Consider the following 15560-nt stretch of genomic DNA (forward strand, 5'->3'; position numbering starts at 1 on the left):
ATTGACCTTGTGATGTTTTCAATAACAGGAGCAAAGTACCCAATAGTTTCTGGGTAACAAATGTATTTATGGAAAACTATTTAAGATTTTCCTTGTGTAGGCATAGAATTATTAGGTGCATTGAGAAGGCTGGTTCTCTTCCAGTTGAAAATTTTAAATTAGCTTAAGTCCTCACCCTTCAGAGGAACTGATCTGATTGGAAGAATGGCGAAACTCCCTAATGTGTCAGAGATAAAATCTCTGAATGAGTCTGCAGGGTTCAGAAATTAAAAACTAATGTTTTTCTATGGCATTGAATCAAACAATGTTAAAACTGGTCACCTAGATAGGTTTTATGGCATAACATACAGTAGAGTTAAATACACTGTACATTGGCAAGTGGTAGTCTGTTGCAGAAGTCTCTACCTCCTCATCTCCTTCCACTTACTACTTAGTTTTAAAATAACAGTAACAAGATTCTGGGATGGCCTGGGTGGCTCAGCAGTTGAGCATCTGCCTTCGGCTCAGGGTGTGATCCGGGAGTTCCGGGATAGAGTCTCATGAGTCCCATATCAGGCTCCCTACATGGAGCTTGCTTCTCCCTCTGCCTGTGTCTCTGCCTCTCTCCGTGTCTGTCATGAATAAATTAAAACAAAACAAAACAAAACAAAAACCCAGTAACAAGATTCGTTTATGTTTTTTTTGTTTTTCCTTTTTTGATGAAGGAATTTGTCTCATGTTACCTTGCTAAGCATGGAATCTGGAAGGTGAGATTGCTATCACTTTTGCATTGTATTTGGTTCTGTTTTGTCTTAGGTATAATATGATTTTAAAAACTTAGAGATAGTACAGTACCTGAAAGTTTTATGTGTTTCATGTAAATACAAACAGAACGTCAGTTACTAGATAGTCATGCCCTGGATACTTAATCCAGATGGGTTCATTCAGAAGTACATCTTTCTAGTAGTCCTGGCTATTTGGAGATTTATTCCGTAGCTCTGCTTTCTTTCAAGGGGAGTTTAACATTTTCATTTCTATGAGCTCTTTAGATGCAAACTGTTCATGACAGATTCATATAATCACCACTTGCTTTTTCAGTCCTAAAAACTTTGGTTCAGTGGTTGGCAGAGTTCTGAACAAACCACACACACCTTTGTAGATCAGAAATCTTCATGTTTAAACCACAGACACGTTTTTTGGAGACTAGAATGACATGGACATATTATGAAGATTCCATAAAAGGAATCACTAAAATTTCATCGATTTATCCCATGAATTGAATAGTTAGCCTTTCCTTGGTTAATTAGGAGATGAAAATGCCTACCCTGAAAGTGAATTATCATTTCCCAGGGTTAGGAATTGAACCCTACAACTGATGTATATTTTCATACTTCTAAAAATTTCGAGATTTACCTGATGAAGTTGGATCATGTAGGGGGTCTTCTGTCTGTAGAAACATTCTGTAGAATCCTTTCGTTCTGTTACGCTTTGAGGAAACGTATTTGCAATGATCTCAGGAACAGTTTTCTTAAGAGATACAGACACTGGTCCTATAAACAGAGTATATAACATTATCACTAGAAAGGCACTTGTGAGAAAGACTTGTGAGAAAGGCATGTGAGAAATACAGGAATAGGTTGTCAATGAACTTGCTTTGAGTTGCCAAATTTAAGGCTGAGGATAACTTTATTTTGATTTTCATCTTTTAGTAGAATGACCAAATATGTCCCATTTCTTAGTGTTTTTATATATTGTTGGTTGGGGAAGTGACTTATGTTAAAACTGTCTTTGCTAATTGTTCCAGTCTTTGGTTTTGGAAAGCCTTTAATTCAATTACTTTTGTAATTTAATGATTCTCAGTTTTAAATCCTAAGTGTTTTCAGTTCTTCTGGTTATCGCTATTATTTACAACTTTGTTTTTTGCATTATCTTGAAGCAGCATTTATCTGTCCCCAAAAGAGTTTCAAAGTACTAATGCTTTGCATTCTGGTCAATATTGGAAATAGCTCTTTTTAACATAAGACTTGAAATCTGTCCTAGATTTCCTAGTAACATCAGTTCGATTTTGGGCAGCAAGTCTCTTCACTTCTGAGTCTGTTTAGACTTAGGTATTTAAAGGTTCAGTGGGCGAAATCTAGTGGGTTGGGAATGATACTTTTGTGTGGTTGGTTAGTCCTTAGCAATTTTCCTTTTCAATAGTATATATAGTAGAGGACACTAAGAGAAGACAAAGGTTGGGGCAACTCTTCTGACTTGCACTTTAGGTCCAAAAATGGAGAGTAAAATTTTCCTCTAACTTGAGATATAGTAAGGGTTGCTGGGGATAGGGAGATTCCTGTTATTATCTAATACTTATTCAAAAAGTACCTGTAGCTCCTATTTGTATACATAAGGCACTGTGGTCAGTACTAGGAATACTGTACTGCACAGGGCACATATGGCCCCTGGACCTCATAGGGAGGCAGTGTTAGCCAGCTGGCTCAACAGCACAGACTTCTATGCCTCCACTTTCTCCTCTATAAATTGGGCATAATGCTAGCACCTACATCATAGAGTTGTGGTAGGAAGTTAAATGCATTAATATATGTAAAGTACTTAGAACTGAACCTGGATATATGCATACCCTATGACCCTCCATCCCACTCTTGGGTTTATACTCTACAGAAATGCATACATATGTTTACTGGAAGACATGCACAAGAATTTTTATAGCATTATTTGTAATAGTCCCCATCTGGAAACAATGGAAATGTCCAACAGTGGAATGGATAAAGAAGGTAATGGTACATATATTTATATAACGGAATATTCTACAGCAGTGAAAAAGAGCAAGCTCCTACTACAAGTAAAATCATGGATGAATCTCAATGCTGATTGAAAGAAGCTTGACATTAAAGAACAGATCCCAAAAAAGTAAGAATATCTTCCATGATTCCAAATTTAATCTATGGTGATAGAAGTCAGGATAATGATAACCTTTATAGAGTTTAGGAAGATGATTATGACTGGGAGGTCTGAAGGGTGCTGGTATAATGTTTTGTATCTTGATTTGAGTGGAGTTATGTGGGTATGTTCACTTTGTAAAAATTCAGCTCTTCAACTATTTTGTTTACACAAAAGAATTTGATAGATTAAAAACTTATAAAATGCTTAAATTAATTATTAGATCCAGAAAGATGCAGTGATTTGCTCTGTTGTTATTAGAGTCAGAGAGAGACTAGGACTCAGGTTTTCTGAGTTTCAGATCATTGCTTTTTCTTCTGTTCTGCATTTCTTTTGTTCTATTTGCTAAACTACACTGTGTTATCTTTTCTGACATCTGTAATGAGTCATTTTGGAATTAATAGCTCACATAATTAGGTTGACTTATTTGTAGGATTGCTAAAATTTTGCACCTATTGCTAACTACCTTTGGGGAAAACTAAAATTCAGAACTTATTACTTTGTGGGTTTTTTTTTTTTTTCCTTTTCTATCCCAGTCTTCTGATAGCAATCGCTATAAATTGTAATTTAAAGACTCCTGATGAATGGACAGTTGTGCAGAAATTTCTGACTCTGGGAAAGTTTCCATTTATTCTGTTACTTTTAATGAGCTATGAAAGAAATCATTACTCAGCATTTTTTTGCTCTCACAGCTTATAAACTATGTTTAGTCTAATATGTCAAGGACAGGGAAAAAATATTTCTTATCAGGAAAAAGCAACAAGTTTTTTTTCAGTGCCAAAACTTGGCATTTCTCAGGCTCTTACCATCTTCGTGTGCTTTTCTTTTCATGCTCGAAGTTCTTGGGTTTTTGGTATGACCTTCAAATAATTCTTAAAACAAAAGAACACAGGAAAAGAATCATTATATGACATTTAAAATAGATTCATCTTCAGGCATTCGGATGCACTAAAGTAAGTGCATTTAAGTGGTTGTACAGATAAAGAAGGATGAGCTTAAGAATTTGTAATGTTTTGGTACAAGGTTTGGAAGGAAATTGAAATTCTTAAATTAGGTATGTGCTTTATAATAAATTTTTGGGTCATTTGAATATACATTAGTATAAGGATTTTATTTTTGAGGAATTTCTTGCTGTGTTACAATGCAAAGAAAAAGGGTAATAGAATTTTTATTTTAAAAAGTCAGTTTCAAGGTTACCATGTTTCCATTTGGCAGTTCTGAGAGTTGGTCCTCTTAGGATGCAGTCAACTTCTTCATAAAATCTCATTTTTCTTTGAGGGTTGCCATTTTTCTTTTGTAAAACTCTGTATTCATATTTTAAATTTTTGTATTTGGTACGACATTGTTTCCAGTCTCTGTCTATTCCAAACTGCATTAGTCTTCTGGCAATTTCCTCAAATATTTCTTTGTTTCTTGTGGCCCTTTCAAGCATTTGCTTAATTTTTTCATCAGACCATATGTGTATAAGCGCTCTGACCTCATTGTCACACCAGTGTTTTCCAGCCTCTGTGTCGCTCACTGTCACAATCTGTAAATGATTTTTAGCATCTTCTAAAGGAATATAATTACCTATAAATCAATGTGATTTACAATTATACAAACTTAGAGATAAATCTTGTATTTGAATATCATTCATTTAAAACAAACTGGATTGACATAAAGCATTGAGAATTACAGCATTTCAATGTCAGGGTCAAAATTTCTTCATGTGTTCATATTCAAATAAGATATTTAAAAAATAAGGTATACTAATCTCCAAAATTGGTAAGAATAATTCAACTTTTCATCAATAGATAATCTTCACTGGATGTTTACAAATATGGAGAGTCTTGGTGTAACTACTTAAACTGGTATATATTAGCTTAAAAGATTTTTTTCTTTTTTTAAGTAGCTTCCACCCCCAGTGTGGAGCCCAATGCAGGGCTTAAACTCAACAATTCTGAGATCAAGACTTGAGCTGAGATCAAGTGTCTGATGCTCAACCAAATGAGCCACCCAGGTACTCCTGAAAAAAATTTTAATTCAACAATTTAGAGCCTATACCTGACCCAGTGATACTTTGTGGTGCCGTGAGGCTGCCCACCTCTTCTGAGGCTGTACTTACGGTGTCCTTCCTCTGTCAGAAAACAAAGAGTTCACAGAACTCAAATTTACTTTTGCAATTGAAGATTATACTGAGAAACGAGTAAGGCTGGATTCCAGCATCAAAACTAACCTAGGGGCACCTGGGTGGCACAGACAGTTGAGTGTCCAACTCTCGGTTTTGGCTCAGTTTTAGGTAGTGATCCCAGGGTCATGCAATCGAGCCCCATATGGGGCTCTGCCCTCAGTATGGAGTCTGCTTGAGACTTTTTCTCCCTTTCCCTCTGCCCCTCCTCCTATTCTCTCAAATCAATCAGTCAATCTTTTTTAAAAAAACAAACTATAACCTCATAGCCAAGAACAGTTGTCATCTCTAACAGAATTTTAAAATGCCTTTGTGTAGGGTAGCCCCAGTGGCGCAGCAGTTTGGCGCCGCCTGCAGCCTGGGGTGTGATTCTGGAGTCCCAGGATCAAGTCCCACGTCGGGCTCCCTGCGTGGAGCCTGCTTCTCCCTCTGCCTATGTCTCTGCCTCTCTCACTGTCTGTCTATAATGAATAAATAAATAAAATTTTAAAAAAAAATAAAGCCCCATGGCACAGTATACTCTATTTGGGAAATGAATATGATAGCACTTTTAGACTCAGTTTTGTAACATCTTTGTTACATTATAATGTTTGCAAAAAGCTTTCAAATCTCTTTTCATTTGATTCTCACGGTAACTGAGAATGATCCTAACTGCAATATATCTATACAAGACCTTAAGATTAAGTGGTCTTGGCAATTTTCATTATGAGCTGTTAAGAGAAGACAGGTAATAAACATTTTGAGGAACTCATGGTACTTAGCTTGATAAGTATAACATGTATTTATTGTGGTGTAGTATTGTATGTATAGAATGTTTATAAGTCAGCTCTTCGCTGTTTGGGGAAAGCTCTTTCTCATGCATATGTTGGATTGCTGTGTTGAAGTGTTGCAGTGCTATGATAGGATTCTTTCACTCCTGCTGTATATTTCCTATACACTGGGACCTTTTTTTTCTTTTCTTTTTTTTAAGATTTACTTATTTATTTGAGAGAGAGAGAAAGGGGCAGAGGGAGAGGGAGAGAGAAACTCAAGCCAACTCTACACTGAGGGTGGAGCCCAAGGTGCAGCTTGATCTCACAACCCTGAGATCACAACCTGAGCCAAAACCAAGAGTCAGAAGCTTAACCGAGTGTGCCACCCAGGTGCCCTTAGGTTACAGTTTTGATGCTGGAATCTAGCTGGAATCAGGCCCGAGCTGAAACCAAGAGTCGGATACTTAACCGACTGTGCCACCCAGGTGCCCCAGAACATTATTTTTTAAAAAAATATTCTGTGTTGGGACACCTGGGTGGCTCAGCGGTTGAGCATCTGCCTTTGGCTCAGGGCATGATCTTGAGATCCGGGATCAAGTCCCACAGGGGGCTCCTTGGAGGAAGCCTGCTTCTCCCTCTTCCTGTGTCTCTGCCTCTCTCTCTCTCTCTCTCTCTGTCTCCCTCCATCCCCCCCCCCCCGTGTCTCTCATAAATAAATAAAATCTTTAAAAAAAATAATTCTGTGTTGGGACGCCTGGGTGGCTCAGTGGTTGAGCATCTGCCTTCAGCTCAGGGTGTGATTCTGGTCTAGGGATCGAGTCCCGCATCAGCCTCCCTGCCTGCTTCTCCCTCTGCTTCTGTCTCTGCCTCTCTCATGAATAAATAAACTCTTAAAAAATACATTCTGTATTACTCATGTCTGTGTAGTTGCTTGTAATGATTATTATAAAATTATATGAAACTGGGCAGCCCCAGTGGCTTAGCAGTATGGCGCCACCTTCTGCCCAGAGCGTGATCCTGGAGACCTGGGATTGAGTCCCACGTCGGGCTCCCTGCATGGAACCTGCTTCTCCCTCTGCCTGTGTCTCTGCCTCTCTCTCTCTGTCTCTCACAAATAAATAAAAATCTTAAAAAGTTTTTTTTAAAAAAAACTATATAAAACTACACAGTGGTTATGATTAGTAGAACAGTGAGGGAAAAGATGAGGTGGTTAGGGAACCCATAAGCCTATGCAGCCATAGGTATGTGGAGATTTAATTAGGATAGGACCAGATCTTACCTTTAGGACAGGTTTGCACAGTGAGACTAGAACAAAATTTAGCTTTTAGCAATATCAGTATCTTAAATGACAGGTTGTACTTTGGAGCCACATAGGGCAAAAATTGAAATTTTTTTTAAGATTTTATTAATTCATGAGAGACACAGAAGAGAGAGAGAGAGAGAGAGAGAGAGACAGACAGACAGACAGACAGGCAGAGGGAGAAGCAGACTCCATGCAGGGAGCCAACGTGGGACTTGATCTCAGGTCTCCAGGATCACACCCTGGGCTGAAGGCAGCACTAAACTGCTGAGCTACCCGGGCTGCCCAAAAATTGAAATTTTTATTGAGATAATTGTAGATTCAAATGCAGTTTTTAGAAATAAGAGATCCCATTCGCACTTGGCCCAGTTTTCTCCAATGATAACATTTTGTTAAACCTGTAATATACTACTAAATCAAGGATATTGACATTGATAGAGTTCACTACTCTGATTCAGAGTTCCTGTTTTCCTTGTACTTATTGTGAGTATATATATGTTTGTATTACATTCTATGATAATTTTATTAGCTTGTAGGTTCATGTCTCCACCATCAAGGTCAAGATACTCCAAGGTTTCAACACCATAAGGATCCCTCTGGTTGCTTTTTATAACTAGACTTACCTCCTTCCATGCCCAAGCTCTCCACCCACCCTTACCTCAGTGAAGAGCACTCCAAGGTAAACTTTGGCAAGCCTTATTTCAGCAGAATCTGAATTTATAACATTCTACCTATGTGACTAAAACCATTAGTTTTAGGCTCAGGCACATGTCCTCCTTCTGAGAGATAGAAATATTTAGAGATTTGGTGATCTATAGTTAGTCCTAGAAAATTAGATGTCATATTGGAGGGTAGTGGTGTGGAAATCCTAAATTTAGCATATTTTGAGGAAAGGTAAGCATTTAGTTTCTGTTAGGTTTCTCTCCCAACTGGTATACTGCAATTCATTTCTGACGCTCACCACTAGAATTAGAATTAGATTCTGAAGCTTCAAGGGCTCATTTGTCCATACGGCTGCCTTTACTTCAGATGCCAGCCACCTTTCAGCTGACTGGCTACAAATTCAGGCCATGACCTGTTCATTCTGGCCATGACCCCCTCAGGTTTGATCATTTGCTGAACAACTCATAGAACTTAGGAAAGCCCTACACTTAGAATACAGTTTTATTATTAAAAATAGAACTCAGAACCAACCAAATTGAAGATCCATCCACATAGAATAAGGTCTGGGAGGGTCCTAGATGCAGGACCTCCATGCCCTCTCCCTGTGGAATTAGGGCCTTCAATTCTCCAGCACATTAGTGTGTTCACTAACCAGGAAGCTCTTCTAAGCCAGTTTTTATTGACATGATTGATTATGGCATGATCAATTAAATCATTGGCCACATGACTGAATTCAGTCTTCAGACTTAATTTCCCTGTTAGAGATCAGACTGGCCTAAAATCCCAAGCCTCTTAATCACAAAGTTGGTCTTTATGGTGACCAGTCCTATCCTAAAGCTATCTAGAAACCCACTTTGAATCAGCTCATTAAAATAAGAAATCTTCTGCCACTGGAAATTCCTAAGGTTTTTGAAACTCTGTGTCAAGAATTGGAGACAAAGACCAGATTTATGTACTCTTTATTTTTTTTTATGTTCTTTTTTGAGATATTATTTTAGAACTATCTCTGCACCCAATGTGGGACTTGAATTTATAACCCTGAGATCAAGGGCCATGTGCTCTACTGACTTAAGTCAGCCAGGCACCTCTGTATTTTTTATTATGTTACAGCTTCTTAAAGAATTTGTGAAAATATAAACAGGAATTAGAAAAGCCAACACTTTTATCATTATCAAGTTGCCTGTATTTAAGTTTATTGGCTTACCTAAGTTTGAACTTTATTTTACATTTGTAATTTTTGGGTTTCTGAAATTTTAAAAATCAAATCTTTATTTGGGTTTTCTATTGGATTAAAAATGTAAAAGTTCTCAGTATTATGATTCATGTGATGAAAATGCATTACCTGCTAAGATTATCCAAGTTAAATGCAAAATCTACAAAACTGTTTATTTTCTTTTAAAATTATTTCCAATTTTTGGCTTATTATAAATAAACCAAAATAAACGAATTGGAGAAATATATGAATTTGAGAAACCAAAAAAACCTGGCATGGCCTCTGAGATACTAACAATAGATAGTTTAGTGCCCTCTGCTGGCCATCACATTGTTAATTTTTGTGAAATTGTGGGGATAGTGACTATTTTAATTTTGGAAACATATTTTACCAACCAAAGAAAATTCTTTAAGACTATTTTTAAAAGAATAGTTTTTACTTGTGATTTTTAGGCTGGTAAGAATAACCTCCAATAGGATATATTTGCCTGTCTCCACCCCTCAGAACTAAAATTGATCTACCTTTGACTGCCAATACTAATAAAAAGCAGTGACTTGCGAGAATACTGAAGTATTCCACCTCGTGTAAATATCAACTGATACTAGAGATGCATTAAGTTAATTTTAGGTTTACTCAGAAGAGACAGGTAACTGACAAGACTGTCAAACATTTCCTGTTTAGACAGTAGAACTTTCTGATTCCTTTTATCATCTTTTGCTTATGCCTCAGGTGGGGAGAAGAATTTATTTTTAATTTTTTTATTATTTTTTAAAAATTTATTTATTCATGAGAGACACAGAGAGACCTAAGCAGAGGGAAAAGCATGTGATGCAGGACTGAATCCCAGGACCCCAGGATCATGACCTGAGCCAAAGGTAGACACTCAACCAATGAGCCATCCAGGTGCCCGAGAAGAATTTTAGATCCAAAGAATTGGTTATTCAATTTTCATGGGTTATTACGTTTTACTTTTTTTTTTTTTTAAGATTTTATTTATTTATTCATGAGAGACAGAGAGAGAGAGGCAGAGACACAGGCAGAGGGAGAAGCAGGCTCCATGCAGGGAGCCTGATGTGGGGCTCGATCCTGGAACTCCAGGATCATGCCCTGGGCTGAAGGCAGGTGTTAAACCGCTGAGCCACCCAGGGATCCCCTACTTTTTACTTATTGTAATAGGTAGGCATAGCTCAGGAGTTCTGTGATTCTTCCCAGTGATTAACTTATTTCATATTGCATTAGTCATGCATTTTTTAAAGTGATAATTGAAATTGGCTAAATTGTCTTCCCTAAATAGAATCAAATTGGATTTCATGTTTTTAATTTCTTCAGCCCTCTGCTAGCCTCTACTCTCTAAATATGACAACCTGTTATTTTCAACCCTTACTGTGCTTGATGGTCTGTTATAAAAATATAGTTGATTGAACCCATCCTATAACCTACGCTAAACCAGAATCCCCAGGAGTTCTAAATTGGGAACTAGTTATCTAGACTCCAAGGAGTTCACAGCTCTAGTTAGATTTTTATTTGAAAAAAGAATCTTCTAGCATACATTTAAGATGAGGAAAAATTTACTTTTGGGAGACCAGTTTCATGACCAAGTATCAATGTTAACAATATGGGGCAATAGGAACTCAGATTTCAGTAGTTCATTAGTAAAAATATAAAATCAAAATGAAATAACCTCTACCTATTTTTACATGAATGTTCATCACTTTATTGTTTCTGTTTATTTTTTAAGTAGGCTCCAAGGGGGCAGCCCCGGTAGCTCAGCAGTTTAGCGCCACCTTCAGCTCAGGGTGTGATCTCGAAGACCCGGGATCCCTGCATGGAGCCTGCTTCTCCCTCTGCCTGTATCTCTGCCTCTCTCTCTCTCTCCCTCTCTCTGTCTCTCATGAATAAATAAATAAAATCTTTGATTTTATTTTATTTATAAAATCTTTGAGAGAGAGAGAGGGAGGCAGAGAGAGGCAGAGACAGGCAGAGGGAGAAGCAGGCTCCATGCCAGGCGCCTGACGCGGGACTCGATCGCGGGACTCGATCTGGGGACTCCAGGATCACGCCCTGGGCCAAAGGCAGGCGCCAAACCGCTGAGCCACCCAGGGATCCCCAAATCTTAAAAAAAAAAAAAAAAAAAAAAAAAGCTCCAAGTCCAATGTGGGGCTTGAACTCATGACCTTGAGTTGAGATCAAGAGTGGGACTTAACCTAGTGAGCCAACCAGTGACCCTTTGGTTTTTTTGTTTGTTTTAAAGATTTTATTTATTTGTTTATGAGAGAGACACAGAGAGAGGCAGACACATAGGCAGAGGGAGATAAAGGACTCAATCCCAGGACCCTGGGATCACAACCTGAGCCAAAGACAGATGCTCAACCACTGAGCCACCCAGGTGCCTCCTGTGTTTTGTTTTGTTTTAAGAAAGAATATTTGATGTGAATTTTTTTCCTGAAGATGAATATCCATACCTCAATACAACATAGTAGAGTGGTGATTTGTGACTCAATAGTTTATATTGCAGGTATGACTGAAGTACTTTTCTACTTAGATTTTTTTGCTAACTCTAGGAGGTGCCTGGGTGGCCCAGTTGGTGGAACATGCAACTCTTGATCTTGGGGTGGTGAGTTTGAGCCCCACACTGGATGTAAAGATTACATAAAGGTAAAATCTGTTAATAGTTTAAAAGATCAGTTTCTGGGGCAGCCCCGGTGGCTCAGTGGTTTAGCGGCCCAGGGCAGGCTCCTGGAGACCTGGGATTGAGTCCTGCATCAGGCTCCCTGCATGGAGCCTGCTTCTCCCTCTGCCTGTGTCTCTGCCTCTCTCTCTCTCTCTCTCTGTGTGTGTGTCTCTCATGAATAAATAAAATCTTTTTTTTTTTTAAAGATCAGTTTATTTTCCTATGTATTTAGCTGTTGGGATTCTTGTAGTTTTATATCTTTGCTTTTATTTTCATATGGAAGTTTAAAATACCTTAGTTTCTAGAATGACTATTTCCCATTTTATATTTAGAAAATATGAAACATATAAACATAACAGTTTTTTTAAAATCCTGCCAGTTTAATAATATATCTGACTTAATGTTTTCCTTTCACATACAAAAAAGTATCTTGAGGTGTTGTACTTAAGTGAGTCCAGAGGAGTAACAAGCTAAAATCTTCTGAATGCTAAAGTTCTTAATTTTTTCCATGGAAATCTATCTTATTAAATCTATCTGATTTTAACTTTTTTTTAGCTTAAGAGTTTATATTTATTTATTCATGAGAGACAGGCAGAGATACAGGCGGAGGGAGAACAGGGCTTCCCTCAAGGAGCCCGATGCAGGATTCGATCCTGAATCCCTCAGGGCAGGCGCTCAACTGCTGAGCCATGCGTCCGTTAACTTTTTTTTTTTTTAACTTTATTTTTAATGACAAGGGTCAATGCTCTGATGCCCTGAGAAACCTTAGGAGCACAGATTTTTGTTTACCTGTGTTATCATACCCCTAGTCAGCTGCATGTTCCTATCGAATTAGTCCCCTTAATTTCTCCGCTTTCACCTTTCACCATTCTAGCAGCTCTCCTTTCTCCCACTGGGCTTTTAATTTGGCATATCTGATAAGTCAGACAAAGAAGTTTGCCAAGAGTGTGAGGAATTTGATTACCTGGTTTGTTAATCAGCATGATTCTTTACATTTTTCTAAGCTTTGAACTGAAAGACTATGTGTGAGGTCTGTGATGACTAGCTAAGCTTTTGCTTGGGGGCCTGTTGATCACCCATCACTCATTTTGGTTTATGTAAAAGGCAAACCACCATATAGGAAGCACTTACTTTCCTTCACGCCATTAGTACCATAGGACAGTGTTTCTCAAACTCAAGCATGCCAAAGTTCCCAGATGATACTAATGCTGCTATACTTTGAAAACCACAGCTATAGGGAATGTTACTGTCATTAACAGTTTTCACCTTCCATTTCTGTATTTTGTAAATATGAGTATTACTCTTCATATACAGTGTTATAACCTTGTATGTGTTATTATGAAATCTTAGTTATTATAGCATCTTTTTTATTATACATTATACATAAAATATAATTAAATCTAAAACCCATCATAAGGTCCCCAACCTCATGACCTCCAAACCTAATTATCTCATGAAGGCCCCATCCCCAAATGCTCTTATATCTGTTGATACGACTTTAGAGGTGACACAGTTCAGTCTATAGCAACATCATATAATAACATCTTACATATTTTTTCACATACATAAAACCAAAAAAATATTATTTTACCTGTACCAGGACTTTGTTTTACATCTCTGTCTCTTAGGTCTTCTGATATATCACTGACAAAGTCATCTTCTGCTGCATCTCCATCAATGACTGTGAATATAGTGGGATAGATGGTGGTTTGGTTTTATTCACCTTCAGCATAGTGTTTTATTTTATTTTTTTAATTTTTTTTAATTTTTATTTATTTATGATAGTCACAGAGAGAGAGAGAGAGAGAGAGAGAGGCAGAGACATAGGCAGAGGGAGAAGCAAGCTCCATGCACCGGGAGCCTGATGTGGGATTCGATCCTGGGTCTCCAGGATCGCGCCCTGGGCCAAAGGCAGGCGCCAAACCGCTGCGCCACCCAGGGATTCCCAGCATAGTGTTTTAAATTCTAATATGTTATTTTCTCTTTTAAAGTGAGCGTGATGGGAGTGCCTGGGTGGCTCAGTCAGTTAAGCATCTATCTGCCTTTGGCTCAGGTCAGGGTCCTGAGATCAAGCTCCACTAAAGTGAACCTCATGCTGAATACTGTGGTTGTCATTTTAATTTCAATGGGATAGGTGGATCGTTCTCAAGCAGACCAGTTTCTTCTCCGCCAGCAAAATATTTCAGGCCTTCTTGCCACCATTTCTCAATCCTCTGTCATTGCCTCCGTTTCCCCTAGATTCGTATTCATACTCTAAGAATTAGGACTGCATTGTTTACGGCAGATATTAATATCTAGAAACTTTATGGTTAGTAGAGGTCTCTAAGAACATTTTGTCAAGTCTAGAGGAGACACCTGGTTCAAGATTCCAGAAAGATTGAGCTAGAACTTTGATTTCCTGACTCCTGGTCTAGAACTCATTTATGTCATGCTGTCCTATCTTTGTGTGTAATGTATCTCAGTCCTTTGTGTTAAACTTTTTATTAAAGAACTTTATGAAGTGTCCCACAAGAACTTAGACTTCAAAGTCATTCTCATGGGTTTTTTTTTTCTAAGTTCTTTAATGCTCTTTTTCTGTTCACTCACAATTTAACCACAATTAATATGAAAACTTGCTTTAACTTCTGCCATTTAGAGTTGCAGTTTTACTTTACTAAAATTGGTCTATTTTTAAACTTGTGGAAATCCAATTTTATTTCATCCTTATGTATGACTTTGTACTATTGTCTGGGTTCTGGAAGAGATTGAATATACATTAAATTGTTCATGAGAAATTCAACAATTAGCTTGTTGAATAGTATTTAGTGAAACCTATTTAACTTAAACTATATTCACGTTTCTGGGTTACTAACATTTTTATAGGATTTGGCCTAATGTTCAGGTTACTTTTCTTTGCCTTCCTACCTGACTGTTTCTCTTCTGTTTTTACATTGGCACATCCTGTGGCTTGTTCTTCATCTTGGAATTCGTGTTCTTGTGGTTTTTCTCTTTTATTGTATCCCAGAATAGCATCCAACTCAGTAAAAAATTTCATACTCTTAGTTATGCCTTGGTCTTGAGCCATTCTTACAGTCTTGTATTCATGTTTTAAGTTTTTGTACTTTGTTCTGCACTGTTTCCAGTCTCTCTCTATTCCAGATTTCTGAAGCTTGGCAGCAATTTGTTCAAATATCCTTTTATTTCTCACTGTTCCTTCCAGTTGTTGTTGTATATTTATATCAGACCAGATGCCAATTAGAGCCCTAACTTCTGGCACAGTCCAGTGTTTTCCTCCTTCATTTGCTATGGTTGGAATAAAAGTTGGATTATTAGGGGGTTCCATAATTGATGTGGAGTTACCTGTATCAGAAGAGATACATATATAGGTTACATACATAAGATAAGTAATTGGATGCAACCTTAGTAAGGAAGGAAATTTTCTCCATGGGAGATGGAAAACCTTAGCTTTTCTCTGAAACTAATGAGGAAATGAAATACAGAACCTGAGTCTATTTCTTACCATGACAGTGACTGGCCTTAAAAAAGTTGTGTTTTTAATTAGTCACATTTTGATCATCTTTTTTCTCTATATTTCTCTTACTCTTCATCCCATTCCTTTGATATGTGGTATGTATATCAGTATATAGTGAATGTTGAGTAATTTTGTATTATTTGTAGAAAGCAATACAATTAGAAAATGGCTCATTAAAGGTAATTTTTATTTGTTTTTTGTTTTGTGATAGGATAGGTGGGAGCAATTTATCTCCTCTTAATTTAGTGATTTCCATTGGATACATATCAGTATCTGCTGGGGAGCTTTTGTAAATCACTAGTTTGCTGTTGCACCCCACCTTGCATCCCCAGTTTGTGGTTCTAATGGGCAGTCATGGCTG

General features: G+C 37.6%; 2 protein-coding genes across 2 annotated transcripts in view; one reads left to right on the forward strand and one right to left on the reverse strand.

The window, feature by feature from the left end:
• The window catches only part of PAICS (phosphoribosylaminoimidazole carboxylase and phosphoribosylaminoimidazolesuccinocarboxamide synthase), a 51919-nt gene that overhangs the window by 29796 nt on the left and 6563 nt on the right, over window positions 1-15560 (reverse strand). The window contains exons 2-6 of the mRNA XM_055340280.1: window positions 14593-15027; window positions 13280-13369; window positions 4120-4491; window positions 3729-3794; window positions 1393-1529 (exon numbers count right to left, since the gene is read on the reverse strand). Coding sequence (XP_055196255.1) covers window positions 1393-1529; window positions 3729-3794; window positions 4120-4491; window positions 13280-13369; window positions 14593-15027 — 1100 coding nt within the window. The remainder of the gene's footprint in view (window positions 1-1392; window positions 1530-3728; window positions 3795-4119; window positions 4492-13279; window positions 13370-14592; window positions 15028-15560) is intronic.
• PPAT (phosphoribosyl pyrophosphate amidotransferase) overlaps window positions 1-15560 on the forward strand; it is a 36495-nt gene that overhangs the window by 1851 nt on the left and 19084 nt on the right. The gene's annotated exons all lie outside the window — the stretch shown is intronic.

This window comes from Nyctereutes procyonoides, unplaced genomic scaffold, assembly GCF_905146905.1.
Source record: "Nyctereutes procyonoides isolate TBG_1078 unplaced genomic scaffold, NYPRO_anot_genome, whole genome shotgun sequence".
In the NCBI taxonomy this organism is placed as follows: Eukaryota; Metazoa; Chordata; class Mammalia; order Carnivora; family Canidae; genus Nyctereutes; species Nyctereutes procyonoides.